This window comes from Cavia porcellus, unplaced genomic scaffold (assembly GCF_034190915.1).
Source record: "Cavia porcellus strain 051 isolate PalLab524CR breed Dunkin Hartley unplaced genomic scaffold, mCavPor4.1 scaffold_28, whole genome shotgun sequence".
Lineage (NCBI taxonomy): Eukaryota > Metazoa > Chordata > Mammalia > Rodentia > Caviidae > Cavia > Cavia porcellus.
In genome coordinates, this window is record NW_026947511.1 from 32039450 (window position 1) to 32065035 (window position 25586).

At 35.8% G+C, this 25586-nt stretch overlaps 1 protein-coding gene across 2 annotated transcripts in view; it reads left to right on the top strand.

Moving 5' to 3' along the window:
* The window catches only part of Adk (adenosine kinase), a 500383-nt gene that overhangs the window by 212801 nt on the left and 261996 nt on the right, over positions 1-25586 (top strand). For both annotated transcript variants that reach the window (XM_063238694.1, XM_063238695.1), the window contains exons 5-6: positions 21194-21366; positions 24317-24425. In XM_063238694.1, coding sequence (XP_063094764.1) covers positions 21194-21366; positions 24317-24425 — 282 coding nt within the window. The remainder of the gene's footprint in view (positions 1-21193; positions 21367-24316; positions 24426-25586) is intronic.

The following is a 25586-nucleotide window of genomic DNA, read 5'->3' on the forward strand; positions in this document are numbered from 1 at the left end:
TCTTACTTTTCTGCTAATATTGGATAAATATATAGTATTCTGCAATAAAATTTTGCTGTAAAAAACATGACTCTGTGAGTACTCTTTGTCCTTTGTGAGTCTGTATCTTCCATCTAGTTGGTAAGCCCTAATTGCTCCGTACTATGCATTCAGAAAATGTAAGTTGGTGCTAAGCATGGCAATGACTATTTTGGAAATTTGAAGTGTTCACCAGTGATTTAAATCTAAGATAGTTATCAAGAGACGTTTAAAATTTCTTGGCCTAGCACCTTTAAAGCTGGCAATTTTAAACTATGTTTCATGGATTGTCAGTTGGAATGGACTTTAGAAGGTCCATAAATCCACAGAAATTACAATTTTTTAGTGTGTGCATTTTTTCCCTGAGGATATATAACCTTTATCGGACTCTCAAAGGAATCTGTGACTCAGAAACATAGTTAAGAATAACTGACTTAGAATATTGATAAAGGGTATGCTAGACCCATATATAGTTTGATGTGTGTGTATGTGTTTGTGTGTGTGTGTCCTTATTTTTGACTGGTTTTGTAGCTGTAAGTTGACTTACTACAGTTTACTTGTAAATCCAAAATCAATACTCAAGATACTTTTGCTATTATTTACAAATCTATTCTGACATCAAAAATTGTGTTTACATGCAGTTCCAATCAGAAGTCAAAAGAATGCAGTGGTCTGCCTCCCTCTGTGAATAAATGTCCTTTTTTGTTGTGTAATTTAATGGCATAGTTTTTGCATTTTTGTGTTCTTCTTTGGTAATTTTTCTGTTTAAAATGTTCCCCAAGTCCCCCTAAGCACAAGAAGGCTGTGAAGTACCTCACAGAGTAAAATATGTATGACAAATTTCAGTGCTGTTGACTGTGAGGTCAGTGTTAGTGAATCAAATGTAAAGTCATCTGTCCTATAGTACATTATTGATATGGATAGGTCTAAATAAAACAATTAGATGTCTCTGAACAGAAACATACATGGAAAGGTAATACGTTGATGACAATATTATGAACAAATAGGTTGCATGAACTCTTTCACCCCGTCTTTCCTGTGGGAGCAGAATGTAAATATTGTGACTAAAGAAAATCTGTGATTGTATTGTGCCAAGGAGGCACTCCTAGCAATCCTTGGTTGTTTTTTTTTTTTAAATCCTAATATTTCTGAATTTCTTTCAGTGTGAGAAAGAAAATTTATTGACATTAAATGAGACTATTGATCATTCTTCTCTTAATGGTATCATACATCAGCTACTTCAAACATAAGATAAATGTTATTGGTTTAGTGAGCTTTGTATTTATACCTTCTAAGTCTGGCTGAATTTACTCAGCTACTGCTGTGTCTGAAATGTTACTGCTGCTCATTGTACAGTATTGGACGATAGTACCATGTTATGTTATGGAGTATTGATAACTGTTTAAGTGAAAGCAAGCCATTTTACCCAAGAATCTGCTAAGTCATTAATAAAGTTAGCAGAGTTCTTTAACTGCTATTTAATTATGTATCTGCATACTTGACTGCATTTACTAAGTCCTTTTACACATCAAAACTGATACAATTTGAGGCTCCCCCTTATTGATAAAATGAAATAAGGACTTTGTTTACCCTTTATCTCCAACAACAACAAAAAGTCCTATGTTCATCTCTACAGAAGCAGAAAAAGCATTTGACAAAATCTAACATCCATTTCTTATAAAATTGCTGTATATATTGGATGCTGAGGGACTCTTACCCCAGTTTGTGTGTGTGTGTAGAACCAACAGTGACATACTTACTTCTGAAAAGTTAAATGCTTGTTCTATACTTGGGAGACTCAGGCAGGAGCATCAAGAGTTGGAGACCAACAGTGCTACATAGTTAAATTCAAGGCCAAAATGGAGTACAAGGTGAGACTGTCTCAACTCCCTACCTAAAAAAAGTAAAGAATATATAAGGCTGAATGCTTTCCAATTAAAACCAAGCATGAGACAAGAGGTCTGCTTTAAGCTGTTCTGTTGAACATTGTATTAGATCTTCTAGCCAATCTTACCAATAAAGAAAAGGGTCCAGATTAGAAAAGCAGAAGCCAATCTGTTATTGTTCTTGAAGGATGTGATGGTCTATGCACATTATACCACAGATTCTAGAAAGAAGTACTGTAACTAATGAATGTATTTAGTGTACTTACAGAATACAGGAACTGTTTTTTTATTTTATTTTGTGTCTTGGAGTAGTGGGAATGGAAACCAGGGCCTTGGCACTGAGCTACATCCCCCACCCTTTTCAAATTTTAAGACAAGGTCTTACTAAGTCACTGAGTTGCTCTCCTTCTGACTTAGTTTCCCAGAATTCTGAGATTATAGGTATGTGCCACCATACCTTTTTAAAGGTTAATATTTTAAAATCAAGTGTAGGTTTCTATACTAACAACAAAGTATTAATAATTAACTTTTCATACCTTGTGGTGGTAGAGATCAAACCACAGAGTCTTAGACATGCCAGTCAGGTTCTCTGCCACTGAGCTGTACTCCCAGCCCTCATGTTAAAATTAATTAAAAGTAATGTATGCCATAATATCAAAAGTACAAACACTTGGGACTAAATCTGACAGAAAGTATACAAAATAATTAATCTGGAAACTATAAAACATTACTGAATGAAATTAAGCAAGTGTATTTCTTAGATGTAATACAGAATAATCTAGTAAAATTGTTAATTATACATCAGTGGTATACATAGGTTTAAAAAGCTAAAGGAATTTATTTATGTTCATATAAATCTAAATGAGTTCTCTGAACCCAACTTGATCTTCATTCACTAGATAAATCAGTTTCTAAAACTGTATTGCTAAACAAAAGTTAATGACTGTGGTACAGGTAATTTTTTCCTTTAAGACCTTAGATGACAATTGTTGTGATTCCTTAGGAAAGCCAAATTACTCTCAGTAGTCACAACCTTGACCATACTGTTTCTTTTTTAAATACAGTTGGCTGACTTAAGGTTTTTTTTTTTCTTTTTGGTACTGGAGATTGAACTTGACTTAAGGTTTTGAGTTAGCACTCCAAAATTTAAGAATTTTGAATACTTTTGCTTGATTTCTTTAATTTCTTCTGATATAAAATTGGCTTAGTAGACTGTGGTTAAAAGTGAGTCTAGAGTATGTATGACTAGGCTACAGATTGTTTGAAAATTATTGGTTGTTAGGAATCTTTGACCTAACTCTTAAAAGATCATATTGAGTAATTTTGAGGTGACTTAAAGATAGTTTCACAATGGGGGCTGGAGGTTTAGCTCAGCGGCATAAGCACCTGCCTTGCAAGCAGGCAGTCATGAGTTCGATCCCCGGTACCGATAAAAATGAAAAAGACCAAAAAAAAAAAAAAAGATGGTCTCACAAAAACTATTATAGAGATAAGTTAAACTTAGTTTTAGCCTGGTCTTACCAATGGCTAATTCAAAAAAAAATTTTTTAAGACAGGATCTCACTATGTAGTATGGGCTGCCCTTGAATTCACGATGTAGTCCAGGCTAACTTCAAACTCACAGGGAGTTTGAAGTCAAACTCACTGCCTCAGCCTCCCAAATGATGACTGCTTTTTGATCATGATGTTTCCTTTTCAAATAATATTATGAGGTCAGGGATATATCTCAGCAACATAGCACCTGCCTTACAAGAATAAGGTCCTGAGTGTGATTCCCATTATATATATATATATATATATATATATATATATATATATATATGAAAAATTCACAATGAAATCACTTATACATATTGTCTTAGTTCGTTTTCTCATTGCTGAGACAAGATAACCAATACCCAAAGCGGAAGGAGGAAAGGTTTGTTTAGTTCACAGTTTGTAGAGGTTTCAATCCAGTATCAGCTGGCTCCAAGACAGAGTGGTTTGGCAGACAAGCATTTCAGAAGAGAATAGTTCATGGCAGGCAGAAGGTCACAAATCTAGCAGGGAAGGAACAAGAAAAGCCTCTTTCTGTCCCTTATATTGTGTCCACTGGGATTACCCTAATGCCATACCAATCAGCAGACTGATTTAGTAATCACCCACCCTTAGTCTCTGAACTGTGAATCAGTCACACACTATAGGCAGCCTCTTCTGAAAGAGCCCCACCTATGACTGCATGAGGCTCCGGGGGGACATCTAAACACAAGCCATAAAATGTATGAAGTAACACATTATGAAGGAAAACAAATTCAGAATGAAATCATTTACAAGTATGTACTAACTCTTACAACTTTGGAGTTTGGAGAGGAAGAATTATCCACCAAATTTATACATTGCAAAAATTGGCCTAGGGCTGGAAGAGATAGCAAGACAATGAGTAACTGCTAATGGATACAAGCTTTCTTTTTAGTGTGCAAAAAATGTTCTGAAATTCACTGTGGTGATGGTTGAACAAGTATGCAGGTATCTGAAATTGTTTAATTGTACCCCTTAAATGGATGAATAAAAGGCCATCAATACTGGAAAGAAAGAAGGAAAAATATCACACTGGGCCTGGTGGCATAGCTTACTTGGGAGGCTGAGGCAGGAAGATGAAAAGTTCCAGTCTAGCCTGGACAATTTAGGAAGACACTGCCTCAGAAGTCAGTGGAGGTGGGCAGAGGGGACCTGAGGATCCAGCTCAGTGGTAGACTTGCTCAGCATACACAGTACCCTGAATTCAAACCCCAGTATAACTTCCCCTTCTAAAAAAAAAAAAAAAAAAAAAAGAAGAAGAAGAAGAAGGTGATTGGAGAGCTAGGCAGGGCGGTACATCTGTACTAGGGAAGCCAAGGCAGGAGTATCACTACCTTGAGTCTAGTCTGGGCTATATATCAAGATCCTTTATCAAAAATAAAGAGCTGGTGATGTAGATCATTACAAAGCAACCTTTAATACTTGAAGGGAAGATAATTATTATCTCTCTTTGTAGGTAAAATCATCTTGTGTATGAAAAAAGCCGAAGAGTCTGCTAAAAAAACTATTAAAAGGAATATAATCAAGCTCATCACATTGCAAATTGATGCAGATACTATATTAAGATGGAAAGTTTAGTTTCTATACTTTTGCCAGTGAACAAATAAAAAATGAAATTATGAAACAACCCAATTTAAACCATCTCAAGAAAAATAAATTGATAAAATAATAAAAAGGTATAAAACTTATATCTTCTAAAAACTATACAATATGGTTGAAAGAAATTAAACCTAAAGAGAAAGACAACACTCATTCATTTTTTGGCAGATTTAATTTTTTATGACTTCTTTCTTAAATGAATCTGCAACCTTATATCAAAATCCCAACTTTATTACAGTATTTTCAGGTTATTCCTGTGACCCAGTAGGTAGCCAGAGCAACTTTGAAAAAGAACAAATCTGTAAGTCTCTGATGTTGCAGTTTAAAAACTTACCAAACACCTACATTGATCAGTACATTGTAGTACTGGCATAATGATGGACATACTTACCAAGGGCATGACATTGTGGAATCCAGAGGTAAGTCTTCATATTTATTGTAAACACCCTATTGATAAGAGCTCCCCACAGAGAAAAGACAGTCTTCTCAATAAGGGAAGCGGGGTACCTGCCTGTCCACATGCAAAAGAAGAAAGCTAAATCCTTACCTCACAAGCACAAACTTGGCTCAAAATGGATCAAACACTGCAATGCGGGAGCAAAAACAGCTCTTAGAGGAACAGTTAGGAATACACTCATACAACCTTGAATTTGGCAAAAGATATATTGCTACCAAAAGCATGAGCAATAAGAGAAAAAAAAATAGTTTCATCAAAATTAAAACCGTTTGTGCTTCAGATAACACTACCTTGGGCTGGCTCAGTAGCAGTGTGCCTACCAGCATGCAAGAGGCACTGAGTTCAATTCATATCACTAAAATAAAGGGAGGGTTTTTGCAGTCATAACTATTTTATCTCGAATATATAAAGAATTGTTACAACTCAATACTGAAATATAGTTTTTTCAGCCCTGGGGTGTGAACCTCGGCCCTTCACACTGAGCTCTAGTATATTCCCAATCCTTCTTATTTTCTGAAGTATCTAAGCTGCCTGTGTTGGGTTCGAACTTGTGACCCTTCTACTTCAGCCTTCCAGAGTGCTGGGATTACAGGTGTGCACCACCATGCCCAGCTTCATTACCCAATTTGTAAGTGGCAAAGAATTAACATAGCTATTTCTTTCTCTAGAAAAAAGTTTACAGATGACCAGTGAGCTAATGAGAAGACGTTTGGCACCATTAGCTGCCAAAATGATAGAATTAACAACCATGGTGAGGTAATTGGTTGTAATCAGAATGACAGCATTTTGGGGCAAGTATATGAAGAAACTGGAGCCCTTGTGTATTACTGGTGGGATCTAAATGGTGCAGCTTCTTTTGGAAAATACTCTGAGGGCTGGGGATTTAGCTCAGTGGTATAAGCGCCGGCTTGGCAAGCATGAGGTTGAGAGTTTGATGCCTAGTACCACCTAAACAATAGACAAAAAAAAAGAAAAAGATAAAAGAAAATACTGTAGGGGCTGGGGATTTAGCTCAGTGGCATAAGCGCCTACCTTGCAAGCAGGCAGTCATGAGTTCGATCCCTGGTACCGATAAAAATGAAAACCACAAAAAAAAAAAAAAAAGAAAAGAAAATACTGTGAGTGTATCTCCTATTTGAATATGGAGTTGTTATGTTACCTACCTGCAAAGTCTACTGTTGAGCAGATACATGAGGGAAATGAAAATAAATGATCACACAAAAATGTGTACACAAATGTTTATAGCAGCATTATTCATAAAGAGCCTAAAATTCAGAAAAATCCACATCTACCAGCAAATGAATAAATAAAATTTGTAATGTCTACATACTAGAATATTATTTGCTCTTAAAGGAATGATGCATACAACATGCAAGAACTGTGAAAAACTATGCTAAGCAAAAGAAGCCAGTCACAAAAATACACAAAGTTCATGATTGTGTGTCTATGAAATATCTTGAATATGAATATTTAGAAATGGAAAATCGGTTAGTGTTTGCCTGGAGTTTGTAGGAATGGGAGTGTTTGGGTAGGATGACTAAAACTAAAGGTTTTCTTTTAGAGTATTGAAAAATACTTTAATTTTTGCATGACTCTTTGAACATACTGAACACCACTGAATTGTACAATGTAAGTCCATGGTTGTGTGGTAGTTAACAAAGCTATTAAATAAAATACATACCCATTAGTCTGTTCAGTGTTTTGAATGGGCATTGTGCCCATATGTGATATTTTTACCGTGATAAATCAGTCACTTGCAAAGTTTTCATTCATTAAATAATGCAGATCCTGCAAATGCTGTAAAATATCTCATTTGTCAACATCACTACCAATCTCAAGAAAAATAGTCTTTAAGTATTGAGAATCTCACTGTGGAGAATGTGAGGTTTACACAATTACAATTTTCATTTGAAAGCTCAAATTTTATTATTAGCAATAAATCCTGACATTTTTTCCAAGTGACAGGCTTACTTTTTTCATTTTCAAGAAAATGTCTGCCAAATGTCTCAGTCTGAATAACTATCATTTGTCTGTCAGTCATTATTTCAAATAAAAATAGTTTTCCATGAAAAAAGCAGCTAGTTCATGCAGAAACTACTGCACAAGTTCTTTTCCTCAGGAAACCATTGCACTTCATTCATATCTCCCATTTTTTCACACAGCACATGTATTTCACACTCAATATTTAATTAAAAAACTCCATGAATTTTTGCTGCTTCAAATAAGTTAACATCCTTTTAATGTAAGTATGAAGAATTGAGTCTGTGCCAGGTGTAGCTTGATTCTGTTTCCTTTATTCTTTCTTAACTATGAGCTTTACCCACTATTGAAGTTATAGTGTGAAAGCACACGTCAACACAGTGAAACATGCCAACAGTATCCTAATACTATTGCAAAACCTTAATTGGGCCAGGCGTGGTGGCGCACACTTGTAATCTCAGCACTCAGGAGGCTGAAGCAGGAGGATTGCTGTGAGTTCGAGCCAGGCGGGGCTATGTAGTGAGTTCAAGTTCAGCCTGAACTGCATAGTAAGTCCCTGTCTCAAAAACCCAAACCAGAAAAAAACTTGCTTGGCCACAGAGTTCCCCTGATAAATTCTTAAAGTTGTTTCAGGGCCTACACACCTATTTTGAAAATCCGTTTCCCAATGCTTTCCTCTCTTTGTGACTTTTATCTGTAAACCACAAACCAGTGTTCCAGTAGATTTCCCTACATGGACAGCCTTAGCATTTGATGTGTTTGAATTCATCTCTCCTTTCTCTGGATGTTCACAATATGTTTCCCCTCTGTCTCACATTACCTTTCCCCACTGATGGCATAGACATCCACCTGTCATCCAATTAGAGACCCAGGTACACTCAGCCTTCACGTCCCCTCTCACACCTCCTCAGGCCCAGGGCTTGTCAATGCCACCTCCCAAAGTCTTTCTTGAATCCTTTGCTTTGATTTCTTACTGTTGAGACCTCTTCTCTTTCCTATAATGTTGGACAGACTGGTAATAGATTGTTCGGTCTTGTTCTCTTCTTTTTGTAAATAACTGTGAAATATCTTGCAAGCTAACAAATTAGCGTGCCAGTTTTGTAGGTGCTGACGGAGGACAAGTGTCTCCTGGTCAGAGACAGAGGAGTTTATTACTCAAGGCATTGCAGACAGCATGAGCTTTATTATTCCATTGGTTCTGCTTCCTCCACGGTCAGCTGAGCAGTGCTAGGTGAACCCAGGTGGAGCTTTGTTCACAGTTTGTATCACAGCTGAGAAACCCTAAAATTAAGAAGCCCCTGTTCCCTCACTGAAGTTCTTGGGAAGCTGCCTAACCTTCACTCTGAAGAACACAGTATCTTCATCCCTCAGGTTTTTTGCTATAGAAACATCTTAAAGTAACTATGCACAGTAAAATCTCATAGAAGTCCTATGGAGATGAGAGACATCAATGGAGAATTGTTTAGTAACCCTTTGGTGATAGTTTTCCCTACACTGTTGCATTATGTTCCTGAAATGGTTTTATCACATGGCTGCTTGACCCCAACCCACTTTACAAAATGTAGTATCATGGCCAGAAATATAGCTCAGTGGCATAAGCACATGCCTAGTAAGGGAAAGGTCGAGAGTTTGATTCCTGGTGCCAAAGAAAAAGTAAATTTAAAAATTATGTGGTGTCACCAACCCAGTGTTTTAACAGTCTCCTGAGTAGGCCATGACAACACTGTTAGCCCTCTCTGGTTGGCTGGTGTCTCTGTGTCTCCCTGTCTGTCTCTGTGTCTGTCTGTCTCCCTCTTTCTCTCTTTTTCTCTCTCTCTGCCTGTGGTGGATTAAAAACTAGTGGTCAACTGAAACACCTACTGAACTGAATCAGCATGGCGCTGAGTATAGATGGCCCCCTGAGGAAAGTTGCCCCCATGAAAGGGAGACCTGGAGAGGAAGGGTAGCATTTTGGGTTCTCTTAAGTGGGTGTTATTTGGAGCTGTTGGTTCTTTTGGGGCTGTTGGTTCTCCTAGAGAAGCGTGTCATGGCCCAATTTTTTTTTAAATTTTTGAGACAGAGTCTTAAGTTGTCCAGGTTAGAATAGAGCTTGTAATCCTCCTGCCTCAGCCTAAGTGCGGGAATTACAAAAATAATACCCCTCCTGTTTTGTTGTTATTTTAATGTACCTGCCTTCCCTGCCTCAGAAACAATGCCGCCTGCCTTGCAAGCAGGCAGTCGTGAGTTCAATCCCCGGTACCGATAAAAAGGAAAAAGACCAAAAAAAAGAAACATTACGCTGGCTCTTCTTTTGGTTTGGAAAGTCCTCCAAATTCTAGACTCACTTCTTGTCTAGTTTTTGGGGTTTGGTTTGTTTTGTTGTTTTCATTTGTGAGATGGGCTTTCGCTATGTAATGCAGGCTGGCCTTGAACTCACTTGTGTAGCCCAGGCTGGCCTTGAAATCATGACAGTCTCTTCCTCAGCCTCCAGAGTGCAGAGGTTACAAGCATGCGCCAGCATGCCCACCTAGTTTTTAATTTCCATATATTATGTCAACTTTTATGATCTTGGGCCTCTTGGAAGCAGTTTCCTTCCTTTTCTCCTCTAACCTGTTGACCTCAGCCCTTTGGTTTTTCCTCCATTCCTTTTTTTTTAGTTTTTTTTAAAGGAAGTAAAAACAGTAAAATGAAACAAAACAAAACTAATAGGACAGTAGGAAGTCCACAATCATTACTACATTGCATATTGTTATCCTCTAAATAGTTCTCAGGCCACTGGCCCCAGGCCTGCAAAGTCAGTCAAACAACAGCAAGGTCAGGTTGCTTCTCTGTTATCATTATCTCAGCCTGTGTCACATTCAGGTGTTTACGAGTTGGGGTAGAGGGAGGTACAGGTGGACTCTCCTCACTGCTTCTCCCCATCCTTCATTTTATTATTATTTAATTTCTCCATTTAATGGATTTATTTTATTTGCTTTACATCTTATTTGGTGTTTTATTTGTAATCTCTATGGCACAAGGGTCATGCCTGACTTGTCAGTATAGTTCAGCGATATTTATTGAGAATGGATCACATACTTTGCTGTCACGGGGATGCAAACTGGAAAAAAAACTGACAACTAGACTAACAAAGTGTTTCTATGCTAGAGTTGCTATGGGACATTATACCTAACTTAGGTTTCAGTTCATCTTTGTTATTTTGCTATTTGCATTCCTTAATCAGCCATTTTTTATGGCTTATTGCCAGGTTATCATAAATGATTCTCTTTTGTTTTTGTTTTTGTTTGGTGCTGGGGATTGAACTCATAACTTTGTGCTTACCAGGCAGGTGCTTATGGCACTGAGCTAAATCCCTGCCCCCCCCTTTTTGCATAAATGATTCTTTATCATAAGAATATTTCATTATTCAAATCCACTTAACTGTTAATGTCTAGACAAATCCTTAAATTTTAGATTACTGTATTCGTACAGTCATAGTGTCAGGAAGATACATCAAAGAGACTATAAAACAGTAGCTTTAAAAATATTCACTACCCCACCCATTTTCCCTTAAAGCTATTATCCCAAAAGAAGAAAAAGGAGAAATCTATGGTGTGAGTTCAGGTTTACTACTGTAAGAAAGGGTTCTGTTACCATGACAACAAATGCATGAATTTCAAGTGGAAACTTTTCAGCATATGGAACTGATAAAATTGTAGCATCTCTGTTTTCTCTAATATAAACTTGTTCTTCATCAAATTTTTTAAAATTCTGAATACTCTTGATCTTTAAAATATGTCTATGACCTTATTTTTAAATTCTTTATTATAACTTAAAATCACAGCCGGTAGGATATACTTTTCTAACTCAGCCATACAGATGGTTAAGCCTTTGATCGCACATTAAAAATTATTTTCTGATATATACTAGATCTCTGTTAAGCCATAAATAAAATGGTAAATAGTTTAATGTATTGGGCATTCTTGACAATGGGAAATGACCTGCCACTTTATAGATTCCTTTGCCTTAAATGCTTTCTAACTCCAGGAGAGGAAAGCTGTTAAGCTTTAAGTACTCTGTCATATTTGCAGGCTTTTATAGTAGAAGAGAACAGCAGTCAGCAGTGATGATGGAAAACGATGGCAGGTAGACTTAAAACACCATAAAGCACAGACGATTGTGTGTAATGCCTTGAATTGAATCCTTTTTGAATGAAATGATCAGCCATATGTGCCACTCTTATGGACCCTGTAAGAAGACGAGGAGAAATGTGCCCTAATGCTAACTGTGCATGAAATTGCAGTGTTAGGAGAGAGTGACCAGATGTTTCAATCTCAACAAATAGCTTGTTATGTGACTGAGTGAAAATATCTTTGCTGCATTGATCAAATACACCTTGAAGGAAGGGGTAATTTAATAGAGGCTGTCATAGTTCATCACTGTCAATAAACTTTGACTTGACCTTTGCCTTATGTTTTTGATGTTGCTGCTGATAGGTGTTCATGGGCAGATGTTTACTGCCTTGAAAGATTTTTGCTTTTTTACAAAGTGTATACTAGAAATAGTAAAGAAGGACAATTTTCAGTTATTTTTGTTTTGTTTTCGCTTTGGTTATGAGTCACCACACTCTGTGGATTTTCTAGAATATCTGGGCAGGTGTGCCTGAATGATATCTATCCTTACTTCAAAAGACCACCAATTTTTCTCCAAAAACGTCTTCCTTTCCTTACCTTTCAGTTCAGAATTTAGTTTGCCACAGTAAACTTCTATAATTCTTTTTGTTTGTTTGTTTGTTTCATGTACAAAATATTTTTCTAGGGTGGATCTCTTAGAACATCACTGTAATTTCCTGACACAAACTATTAAGGATGGTGATAGCTAGAGAGATTCCTGGACAAGGTTCCACATCAGATCTGTACCCGAGGGCTGTCCATACGCCTTCCAGTATGCTTTTCTTTGCTTGCCTTTCATTTTTCTATCTTAAATAATGATTAAGAAGTATTTCCTAAAAGCAGACAGATTCAACCTGCTACCAGCCCACCCTCTTTGATTTTCACCTGTAAATTCTAATAATTAAAGTATAGCACCTACTTCATCTTGGTGGTTCCGGTTAAATAAGATAGCAAAGCAAATGAAACACTAACCCAATAAGTGATTTATAGTAAGTACCGTACAGTGCCAGAAATTTAATTCAGCTCTTACTGTTGCTTGTAACTCATATTTTGCTAATCATACTATGTTTTGGCCATATCTGTGGTTTACATTTTGTAAATTTTCTTAGTGTTAGCGTTGTGAAATGCCAGGGAAAATGATGATGATTTTTAAGTTATGAAGATGTAGATGAATGAAATTTGTGCAAATCAAATTTGTCCTTGAGAGATGCCATCTATTCCAATTTAAAAGAAAAGCTTAACTTCTTTATGTACTAATAAAAAAAATTAAAAGCAAGTAATGAGTCTTTTTTCTGTCTTGGGAGAACATAGCAATAGAATCTGTGTTGGCTATTTGATAGAAATCTTGATGTTTCAAGGCTTTCTGTGGAAAGTCAGATTTAATAAAAATGTAAAGCCTATTATAACATAACACCAGGTGCTATATAGTTTCTTATCATCTAGTTTTGGAGATTTTTAGAGATAAATCCAGGCTACCTATTTTTGTTAATCTTAAGAAATTAATTCAGTGAAAGTTTCAGATAAGGTTTTGGCAAACTATAACTTGCATGCTATTTTAAAATGTAGTTAAATATTTTTTAGATAAATTACTTTCTTGGTTAATTTATTGCAGTCCTATAACTTTATTGCTCTTTTGCTTGAAAGGAAAAAGGCGTCCCCATGGCTGCGTCTGTGTTCTTCTGTCCCTCTGCACCCCTTGAAATGGATGGCTGACACCCTTTTAGCAACCTGATGAAATCTGTGAATCCTCATCTCAAAAATAAATCAGGAGTCTCCTTACAGTTTCAAAGTTTCATCAGTTTCTCCTTTCTTCTTCTACATAACTTGCCGTGTTAGGGACCTATGGACTGTAGAAGGGCTTCAAATCTCAGAAAACAAAATTGATGTTCTTTTCTAATATTCTAGGTGTTTACCAGTTTGCCCTAGAAATAACAGTTACAACAGTGTTGATACTGACAACGATAATTACAATACCATAGTAGCAATCGCAATAATTACAATTTAGTCTCTGCCATCCTCATGCCAGATTTTACACTGAACCTGTAACCTTTATAATGGTTATGTTATTAATGATACCTACAAATAAAATATATCTAAGGATCCTTTTTGGGTGGGCTTTAGAAAATACCATCCTTTTATAATACAGATTCAAAGAAGAGATAGTATGCTTTGATTCTGAGACTTCTTCTTACTCATCTTTGTATTTAAAAGTATCAAATCCTCTTTGGAACTCTGACTATATTTTTAGATTTGGTTTCCCTATTTCATCTGTCTCTCTTTTTCCCTCCTTTCTGTTCTCATGTTCTTCCTCTCTCCTCTCTTCTCATCTTCTCTCCTCACCTCTCTTTTCCTCCTCTCTTGTTTTTGAAAATTACCTGTCCCACTCAAAACCTGTATGTCCCCTAACACTCTTTATACTTGTTATAGGAAGGAAAAGCATCATTCTCTCTCTCTCTCTCTCTCTCTCTTTTATGGAGATTGAAAATAGGGCCTTCACGGTGATCTACATCACCTGACCTTTTTTATTTTTAGGCAGGCTCTCACTAAGTTGCCCAGCCTGAGCCCAAACTTGTAACCCTTTTGCCTTGACCTTTCAGGGTGCTAGAATTACAGGCATGGACTACCATGCCTAGCTTCCTTTCTTCCTTCTAAATTCTCACCTAGAGCCCCTCTTATAAATGACAAAAAATTTTTTTTTCTTTTTTTTTTTTTTTTTGAGACAGAATCTTGCCATGTAGTTTTAGACTGGCCTCAGACTCACTATGTAGCACAGGCTGGCCTTGAACTCACAGGGATACTACTGCCTCCGCCTACCAAATGTTGGGATTACAAACAAAAAACAGATTAACAAAAGAAAAAATGTAAATTTATTCAATCTATGTTTTAAATGATATGAGGTTCTTAAGGAAATGAAGACTGAAGAAGCAGTTAAACCTATGAGTTTTTATACTAACTAGTGTTGATGAAACCTGCGGAGGCATAGTTTAAGAATGGTAAACTGGGGAAAATTTACCCAAGGCCTCTGTTCTGATGCATCTCAGTGTCCCCTCATCTTGAAACGCCAGGGTATTTCTTTGTTCCAGGAGTTAGGAAGCACCTCTCACGTGAGGGAGGAATGAGACAGTCTTTCTTGCCTTACTGTTTCTCAAATTATTTCAGCTTGAAACATTCAGTAAGTGCCATGGTGGCATTGTGTCCGTACCCTGTGACAGTGAAATGTCAGCCCTGATCCTTTTTCATGTTTCTCTTAGAAAGTATGCTTTGGCCACTGCCAGGCATCTGAACAGTTGCTGCCACAGCTGCTACTGTGTATGTGTATCTCACATGACACACAGTAATGTGCTTTGGTCTGTAGATGTTATATATCCGTAAACCCTAAGCTTTCTGAAGAGATTACCATGACTTTCCGGTTCGCTCACTAGCAGAATATATGTTAAAGTGCATAGAATGTAGCAGCCATTGTGATTTTGCTTTTTGTTTCTTTCTTTTTTTGCTTTTTGAGACAGGGTCTTGTTATGTAGTTCAGGCTGGACTGGAACTCACAGCATTATTCATGCCTCAGGCTCCTAAGTGCTGGGATTACAGGTGTGCACCATACCTTAGTGTCTTTTAAATTTGAAATACACCCAGCATCTCTTTTCAAAGATTTCAGATCGTCTGTTTGAACATGAAATTGTAATTAAATAGAGTAAAATTTATATTAAGAATGACACCATTTGCTGTGGCAGCTTATTGACATCTAGTCTAACACTCAAGAAAAGCTTGCCTAAGAAATTTAGATGAGCGGCTGGCAAGCACAAGGTCGTGAGTTTGAGCCCCAGTTACCACCTGTCAAAAGAAATTTAGATGTAAAACCTAAGAAAGAAGCTAGAAAAAATAGGAAACAGAAATGAAATACTGCATTCAAGAAGGTTCCTACAAGCCTGGCAGAGTATGCACACCTATAATCCCAGCCTGTGGGAGGATGAGGCAAGAAGACGCCACTGGTTAGAGATCAGGTTGGGCTGCATCGTGAGTCCACGGCCAGCCTGAACTACACAGGGAGACCCAGTCTCAGAAAAACAGATAGTTCTTACCATAGAATGAATTCAGAGAAACAGTTGATGGTCCCAACATAAAGTTGTCTTTGAACTTTGCATAGGAGATTTGGGTATCCCTCAGAGGACAGTATAGGAAGATCACTCCAAATGGAGTGAGTTGGGGAAAACCAGTCTGAAGGCAGAAAGGTAAGCTATGAAGCTTTTATAAACAGGCAAGTGGATATTGGGAGAATGGGGAAGAATGTTAATGTGTTCAGATTTCTTGAAATAATGGGAATATCCTGGTGTAAAATAGTGGTGGTGGTGATGGCACAACTGTGGCCACACAACTGTGTCCATTGACAAGAACCAACTCAACAGTTAAAGGTAGTGAATTTCATATTATATGAATATATTTCAATTTAAAAGGAGCTTTTGTAGTAGTATTAACTGAGAGGAAATGCTAGCCTTATGCAAATAACATAATGGAAATTGAGGCAGAAATGTGTCACTCAGGAAAAATAAGGTATTTGGGTCAGTCTTTTGATGACAAATCTAAATTAAAATTAAAGGTGAAAGGTCTGATCATACAAATGGTCACGGAAATCACTGAAGTAAATTAGATTACATTAGATTTGACTAGGGCAGACCAGACTAGACTAGACTAGACTAGACCAACTAGTCTAGACCAGACTAGAGAAGCACTGTATATAGAGAGCAGGTAATTCTTAGATTCAGGCCTGAGGAACACTAAAGGAAGAACAAGAAAGAAGCCTAAAGAGAACATTTAGAGACAAGCTGCTTTATCTCCACTACTAATTACATTAATGTCAAATAGCAGATGATCAGAAATGTTAGTAGAGTGAATTGGATGAAGATACTCTAAAATATTTTTTCCTCTTATCTCAGTTGTTTCTTGTAGTACCCTCTTATCATCAGTAGCAACAATTGCTGTAGGCATTTTTCTTGTATTATCTTATTTGATCTTTGCAATATTTCTGCAAGAAGCAATTTGTGACAGAGTAGGCTGTTTGCCCACACAAGGCTAGAGAAATTTGCATACATCTGAGTCTAAAATTTATGTTTTTTCTACTATGCATGTTTCCCAAAGTCAGTTCTAAGAAAAAGATTCAAATCACACACACACACACACACACACACACACACACACACACACACCATTGTTGGAGATACTATAAGGATTGTTAAGAAGCTTTTATTAATAGGAATCTTGCCAGCAGAGGAAATTGAATTGTTTTGTGAGGAAGGAGACAGAGTATAGTAGTTACTGAGGAAAAACTCAGACTATCAGGCATATCCATCCTGTGCCCCCCACGTTTTATTTGAGTGATGAGGAATTGTTTGGGGCTACATTTAACGTGGAGTTAATGTGTTACGTAACAAAACTAACCTTTAAAAACACTTTATTGTAAGATTTTTGAAAGGTAGACCACAGGTTTGACATGTGACGTGCTGTGTGCTGTGTTTCTAAACAGCCTGCTTCAGTTTTGATTTCCTCGTCACCCTGTGCAGTGTGCTTGCTGCTGTTTCCCAGTTTTGACATTTCATTTCTTTTAGTTGTGCTTCACAGTTTTCCTAAATGCCTCATTGGTTTTCTGGTGTCAAGTTCCCTGTCTTTGGCTTGTCTTGCAAACATTTTACTATTTAGGTGCCATTCTTCATCGCTCAGCCATGAATCGAATTAAAGCGCGTGGTATTATGTTAGAAGTTACTGGGTCCTCAGTATCACTGCCACTTACACTGTCTTTAATGATGCATTTAGGTGATGAAGAAGACATTCATGTGGAAGATGAAGTACATATTAGCCGAAATCTTTCCATATGTGAAAAAATTCTCAGTGTGAAACTTAATATCTCATTTGTTCAGTACTTACTTAAATTCAGTTGTAATTTTTTTCCTGGTTACTTCTCTTAATAAATATCATTTCTTAGAATTCCACCCTTGCTCAAAAAACTTCTATGCTTCCTTTTCCCTACAGAATGCTGCCCAAATTTCTTACGATGAAATTTAATTATCTATCCTAGGCTTACCCTTCCCATTAGGTTGCTCTGTCATTATACCCCTGTTTTCTTCTAGTGCTCTTTTTCATTGTTTTTACTAACTCTACACTGTCATTTCCCCATCTTTGTATTCCTGAGGGCCAGTGGGATGCTGTGGCAAACCTCAGGGAGTCCACAATATATGTAAACTTTCAGATGCGACAGTGACATCTACCACCGCAGCATGAACTTCTAGTTCTAGTTATCTTAGTTTTAATAGTATACTGTTATATATAATAAATATCTATTGCTATATAATATTAAGTATTAATATTACATATGATGCCATGGAACATTTCAATATTATATTATGTAACAATATTATATTATATTATATATACCTACCTAACTATACTACCTATATATGGGTATAATATATTTTATATATATATATATATATATATATATAAATAAAACATTGAAACATTCCATGACATCATATATAATTTGCAGAAGTGGGGTTTTGGCAGTTTCTTTATGAAAACTAAAGTTGGAGCCAGAAATGAAAGTGGTAATCACTCTGATTCCAAGATTTTGGATTTTTTTTTGTGCTCAATAAACACTAAATTGCTAGTTGGTAAGTACTGTACTTCAGATTGGAACTCACTACTTAACAAATGGAATTTCTTCTGCCTTAGGGCACCACAATAAAATTCTTAAAACAGAGAAGAAATGTGTGCTATGGTGTGTACTTCTGCCTTTTTTTCTTATTTTAACCATTTTTTTTGATAAATCATAGTTATCCTTCAGAGACCAGCTCATAATTTGATTTATCTCTAGAAGCCTTTTCTTATCCCCTCACGGATAATTAATCTCTCCTCTCAGTGTTGTCTACTAACAGTCTGTGTGCACAGTTTCTATTAAGTTGAATTAAACTAATTCATTTATTTGAGGTTACCAATTATGTCTCTGGTTTTCCTTTATCCAGTTAAGTACGGTTAACTGGATAAAGGTAGAGTTCTTCCATTCTCTGTAGAACAGTGATCCAAATGTAATAACTGTTCCTTGTATCAAGCAGAATGATGTTAAGTCTTGTCAGTCTAATTCTCATACTCTATCCTTGCAAGCTCCATAATTTTTATCTGAAGAAACTGAGGCTTAATTTCTGTTACAATCCTGCACCTCCTAACTTTGGACTATTTTTCCTCCTTTTCTTTGTAGTATTGATTGTACAGTTAGCTTTTTAATGTCCTCGAAGAGCCATTGAAATTTTGATTCAAATTACATTGAATTTATGTATCAATTTGAAAAGAATTAACATCTAAAAAATATTAAGCCCATAAATATTAACAGTATTGTCAATTAAAAATAAATTTTAAAAAACAAAAATTTTAAAAATAGTGGGTTTTCTAATCCATGTATATAGAATAGTTTTCCACGCACAGATTTTTTCCTTCAACTGTATTTTGTACTGTTCTGTGTATAGTTATTGCATGTATTTGCTTAAGTTTTTTCTTAACATAGTTTTTGATGCTATTTTAAATACTATTTTTAAAAATTTTCATTTTCAATGATTATTGATCATTTACTTTGGATTTTTGTGTATTGATGTGGAATCCGGAGACTTTGACTCACTTTTTAATTCTAGAGCAGTTGTATAGATTCATTTATATTTCATGTGTTCCTTAAGCAGGTTGCATCCTGCTAAACGTCTAGGATAAATTAAACGATTTCAGCTCATTCCTGTCTGAAATTCTTTTTCATAGTTTCTGGTTCCCTGACTGTCCTAATAATACTTAGCTCTGTCTCTTCATTTGGGTGAGAAGGCCGGCTGCCTCTGGGCTGCTTCTTCCTGCACCACTGCCTGGAAACTGCCTCCTGGCAGGGCCTGCATAGTGTCAGGCTCACCTCCTGTCCCTCCTGTCAGAGATCACAGTCCTGCCCTGCCTGTTATCCAGTGCCTGAAAATTCTCTAGTTATTTCGCTTTGGTTTTATTTTCTAGTACAAAGGCATTCTGGACCCTGATTCACCTCATAGCCAGAGCAGAAGTTAGAGAGGCTTTAAAGGATATACCATGTGTATGTAAACAGGACGAAGTTGGATAGTTTATTTTAGCTAAAAGGCACATAATCCAGGTTATAAAGAGGTTGAGTCGCTTTCCCGGGGACTCTGAAAATATAGTGATGTGACATTGTATTAAGATAATTGTCGTTTTCATCTTTTTATCGCTTACTAGACATGTATTAAATGTTTAGTGATTGAATGTCAAAATGATAAGAACCCCATTGATTAAATATTGTGACACATTGCATTCTGGAAGCAAGTTTGGGTGGCGGTATTGGGGATCAAACCCAGGACCTTTCACATGGAGCCACATCCGTAGCTGTAGCTCTTTTTTTCCCTTCCGCTTTCTCTCTCTGTCTCCCTCCCTCCCTCTCTCTCCCTCTCTCCCGCTCTCCCTTCCTCCCTCCCTCCCTCTTTTTTCTTTTTCTTTTCTTTTCTTTTCTTTCTCTTAGGGTCTCCATACATTGCTAAATTGCCCAGTCTGGGCTGGGGCTGGAACTTGAATCCTTTTGCCTCGACCTCCCAAAGTGATGGGATTGCAGACATGTGCCCCGTGCACAACTGACTCATTTTTGTAAACAGAGGAATAATAACTTAAAAATCTTAGTGTCTGAAGGAATGAACATGACTTCTATTTGTCTCTAAAAGAAACTCTTGATTTTTAAATTGACTGATTTTTGAGTGAATAGCACTTATCAAAAGTAAAGTTCTCAGAAGCTGGAGATTTAACTCAGTGGTCATGAGTTCAATCCCCGGTACCACCAAAAAAAAGGTAAAATTCTCACATCAGTCTGTGCCCTGATATAAAAAATAGGCAGAATGTCAGCCAGTTTCCTCTGCTGAAATGTTTAATGAAAGTATAACAAAACCTGCAGAATATTTCTATTAATCCATTTTTGAGATCATTATTTGATTGATTTTGTGTGGGTAGTCATTGATTTGTAATGGAGGAATTTCAACATTTATTTCCTGATGGCAGCTAATATATCTTTTATTATGTATTGGGTACTGATCTCAACAATGAATATATATTACTTCAATTAATTTTCAACAATCTTACGAAGTATTTTATAATTATAGCCCCATTTTACAGAAGTAGGATAGTCTTACTCATACAACTCGTAAGTGCCAGAGGCAAGCTTGAAACCAGATAGTCTTCCAAGTAGATCCTGGGGACTTGATGACAATACTGACTGCTTATATTGGCACTTGGTCTTATTTTCCTCTGTCAAGCCAGTATTTGACTGAAGGGCTGTGTGCCTTTCACGTCTGAGTCCTTAATCATTGTTCTCTTTCTCCCACAGTGTAGTGAAATAAGATTTTGCATGGTTGGTGCTGTCCAGTCTGTTATCATAAGGGGTAGTGCAGAATTGAAATTCCATTTCTCACAACACATCTCTTTCACGGCCACATCTCTATCCATGTCAGAATGCTGAGCTAGCTATCTGTACCATTTTTCTGACCATTTGTTCCTCTTTGCAGTGGATGATTCAGCAGCCACACAAAGCGGCAACATTTTTTGGTTGCATTGGGATAGATAAATTTGGGGAGATCCTGAAAAAAAAAGCTGCCGAAGCCCACGTGGACGCTCATTACTACGAGCAGAGTGAGCAGCCAACGGGAACTTGTGCTGCATGCATCACTGGCGACAACAGGTAGGTTGGTGTCGTCCATGGGAAAGCGCTGAGCGAATCGGCTCTGTAGACACTCATGGCATCTGAATTCCAGTCTGAATTTGGAATTTCAGACTTCATGTTTATAATCACTGTTAATGTTCAGTAAACTCTTCTTTGTGTCTAGTCTTCACTTTTATTTTCCTTGGTGTTTTTCAGTTACTTTTGTTAAACTTGCTATTGAATTCTTGAGGGATAAAGGAATGAAAGTTTTAAATTATAGTGTATAATCTCTGTCTACCATTTATAATTAAGTTCAGGAAAAGAAAGTGCTTTACTCAGTGTCTTACTATATAGCTAATTGTTGTCTAAAATCACATTACAGAGATTGGTCTTTTCACCATAACCTGAGATTGGAATGTTAAAACCCATGCATATATGTGTTCATGCTTGTGTGTGTGTTTTACATATATGAAACATGAAATTAAATTTCGTGAATTAAGTAAAGTAATTCTTACAAATTCGGTCAGCTAATGTAGTTCTGACAAACAGTCATCCTTCCATATTAAACAACTTGGTTCATGGATAATGCACCACTCAAGAAACAGCTAAGTATGTTTTTAAACAGCTTTACTTAATAAAGACATTCTTCATCATGTGAAGGTTCTGTGTCTCAGAACCTTCCATGCATGGTGATATTTATCCTTTTGCAGCTACATGCAGGTATTCCCTTAGTATGTACATGCACTGCTAATATTAATACCATAGAAGCATAAGTTCGTAGAATTTTATTTTATTTATTTTTTTATTTTTTATTGGTACCGGGGATCGAACTCACAATCACACATTTGCAAGGCAGGCATTTATGCCGCTGAGCTAAATCCCCAGCCTCATAGAAGCATAAGTTTTTTGTCCTTTGCAAGGGAAAATCAAAATAACTTTCCTAGCTAGGATGTCTATTAGAATCATCAGAGATCTCTTTAGAGTTAGGAAATTTTTTATTCCTTGTAGTCTGAAATGCTTTGTCTTCTCTATTCCATTTCCTTTTTGTTCCTTTCTTTCCTCCTTTTTTTCATCCAGAACCTTAACCCTTTTTCTCACTCCCTTTATTTTGACCTCCAGCAGATAGATAGATAGATAGATAGATAGATAGATAGATAGATAGATAGTCTGACATAAGGTACTAATATGGGTATGTCATTATATCACTATAACTTTCAAAAATAATTAGGATTGCAAAGCCATTTTCACACCTTTAACTCTTTTTATGTGTAAAAGAATATATACGATTTTAAGACTTCAATAAATTAAGCCATCCGTTTTTCAAATATTGAAATATGCTTGTTTAGACTTTTGCCCTTCTCAGTTTTCCTAAAAGAAACCTTAACCCACAGGTGCAATTTTCCCATTAATAAAAAATGGGTCAAGTTTTGCCTCTGAAAACCACTCAGAGTAGGGTAAAGGCACAAAATTATTTTGATGTGCTAAATTGCTATTTAAAGAAGAGTTGTGATAAGATTAGGTGTCCCAGATATCAGAAGAGTAGATTGTATCTTTATATTATGGTTATGGTGATCAGTATTGTTCAGATAATATGGGAAGTCAAAACCAGGGGGAAAACTCACACTCTCTAACTAATCCAAGTCCTGGAACATAACACAATTCATAACTTGTTTTAGATATCCTGATAACTTTATTCCATTATCCAAACCTCAGAATTCAAACAGTAGTTTTATTATCAAAACAAAGTATACAACTGATACCAGACACATTTGTTTTATTTAATAACCATTTTTATCAAAGTTTTCCACAAGTCATGATTACAAAAATGTTTTTGTAAATTAGGAGTAAATTCAATATCCAATGTGAAAAAATATTAATATTTCATTTTCTGTAATTTAATTGAACATAAAAAGATTGTTGATAGTAAATTGGCACATGGATGAATGGAAATACATTTTGGAAGAGAATTGATTTTTCTCTTAAGTAGAAGAACTATAAACATTACCTACATCAACAATGATGAAGTGACATTTTTTTATAAGCCATAATTATTACTACTTAATTACAAAAGGAGAAAAATAGGCAAGTAATTTTGTAAATTCCAGGTCAAAATAAAGAAGAAAACATTGTATATTTATTTATGTGAAATGTACATAGTCTTCTAACTTAAATTTAATTATTGGGGGCTGGGGATTTAGCTCAGCGGCATAAGCATCTGCCTTGCAAGCAGGCAATCGTGGGTTCAATCCCCGGTACCAATAAAAAAGGAAAAAGACAAAAAAAAAAATTTAATTGTTGGGCTATAATTGAACTATCTAGGTGGCACTTGTAGCAGGATTTTGAATGCATACTCAGAGCAGCCAGTTTTCAGCCTTAAAAAGTAATTCTAATTGATTCCAGCCCTTACGTGTAGTGCTTTTCAAATTAATTCCTCATAGTTAGTATGGTGTACATTTATATCTTTTATAAAATTAATACCATACTTGACTTTTAAAGTATTAGATTAAATAGTCAATTATAGTATGATAATCATATTTTTAGAAAGGAATTTTTCCACTATAAATAAAAGTGAAGTGTTTGGGTTATATAGATTTCCCTTTGCAGAAGGCTCAGTAGTTTTATTTCTTAACTGGTCTTTGAATGATTAAAATATTAAAAGTAGATCTCATTTTAGTATCAAAAACAACTTCACAGTGCTTCACAGGTGATATTTAGAAGCATTACTGATTGTGGCTCTTTTTATCTCAGAGACAGCATGGAAGTGTCTCAGAAAGTTCTTAAATCAAAATCAGTATTTTTTTGTATTTAAAACATCTGACAAAATTTCAAAACTAAATCTCTGACAATTTTGAGGAATTTAAAATGTTGGAAACCCAAAAAATTACAGAAGAATATCAATAAAACTCTTTTAGAATAAATCTGTAAAAATGCTAACAACTTGGGCTATAATATAAATAAAATCTAATTAGTTTTTCTTTGGGTGTTTTAGGTCCCTTGTTGCTAATCTTGCTGCTGCTAATTGTTATAAAAAGGAAAAGCACCTTGATCTGGAGAAAAACTGGATGTTGGTAGAAAAAGCAAGAGTTTGTTATATAGCTGTAAGTATTTACCTAATTTACAATTTAGGGGCATATTAACATTACAGAATATAGTTTGGGCTGATTCCTGTTTTAAACTAATTGTCTTTTATTAACCAATAGGTTATTTCAACATGTTATTAGATTCCCTGTTACAAATACAGAACATGAATATGATGTTTATCTATGGATGAGATAGTTTATATTATCTGCCTTTATCTCTTTTTAGGTACATTATACCTGAATATTTCTCAAGCAAGCACAAAATTCTGTGTTTTAATTATATCAGTTTCCTGGAATCTTTTGAAGTAACTCTACAAACTTGCATTTTACAATTTTAGACAACTTGTTATGAATGATGCATGCATTATATGAAAAATATTGGTAACATAAATATTCACTGCAAACAGTTTGAGCTCATTTGCCTAAAAATCTTAATTGCTATTTATTCCATAGTAATTACCATGACACCTTTTAATTTAATATTTCAGAAACATTGATCGTGACAAATCTCTTAAATCCTGGAATAAGGGCAGCATGTAATTTGAATTATTAAATCTTCTGACATAAAAATAATTGGTTAAGAATTCATTTCTAAAATAGAATTGTACTAAAAATTCTAGTGAATTAATCACCCATGATTACCTTGTTTTTATTTAACAGTTAAACATAGTTGCTCGCAAATAAGTAGATACCTATGAAAAATTAAAAGCATCTCATAGGCGTATAATAATATGGTTTTGGTATAACAGCTGTTGCTCATTCTGCTACATGAGCTATGTGTAACAGCTGGTAAGACATGTAGAAAATTGATTATCCAACAGAAACATGTTTATTGAAAATATTTCTTTCAGTCAAGTATTAATGTCTCCAATAGCAAGTTTATGTGCACTGCTGTAGGCTGTGCAATATTGCTATTGATTCCTCTGTATAGCAAATCCTACCCCTTTGTAACTGCCAGGTAAATGATTACATTGAAAGATTAGAAAATGGAAAGTCTTGCTATCTCCTGCCAGTATGCAAGAAAAACATGTCAAGAAGTAGAAGCTTTTTTCCTTTTATTATTTGCATTTTATGTCATTTCTTAAAATGATCTAATTTTCCTTTAAAGTCTTCATAGTATGTTTTCTAGGATGGTTGTTTGGGAGAAACTTATATAGAATTTCAGGCCATCTTAAGTTT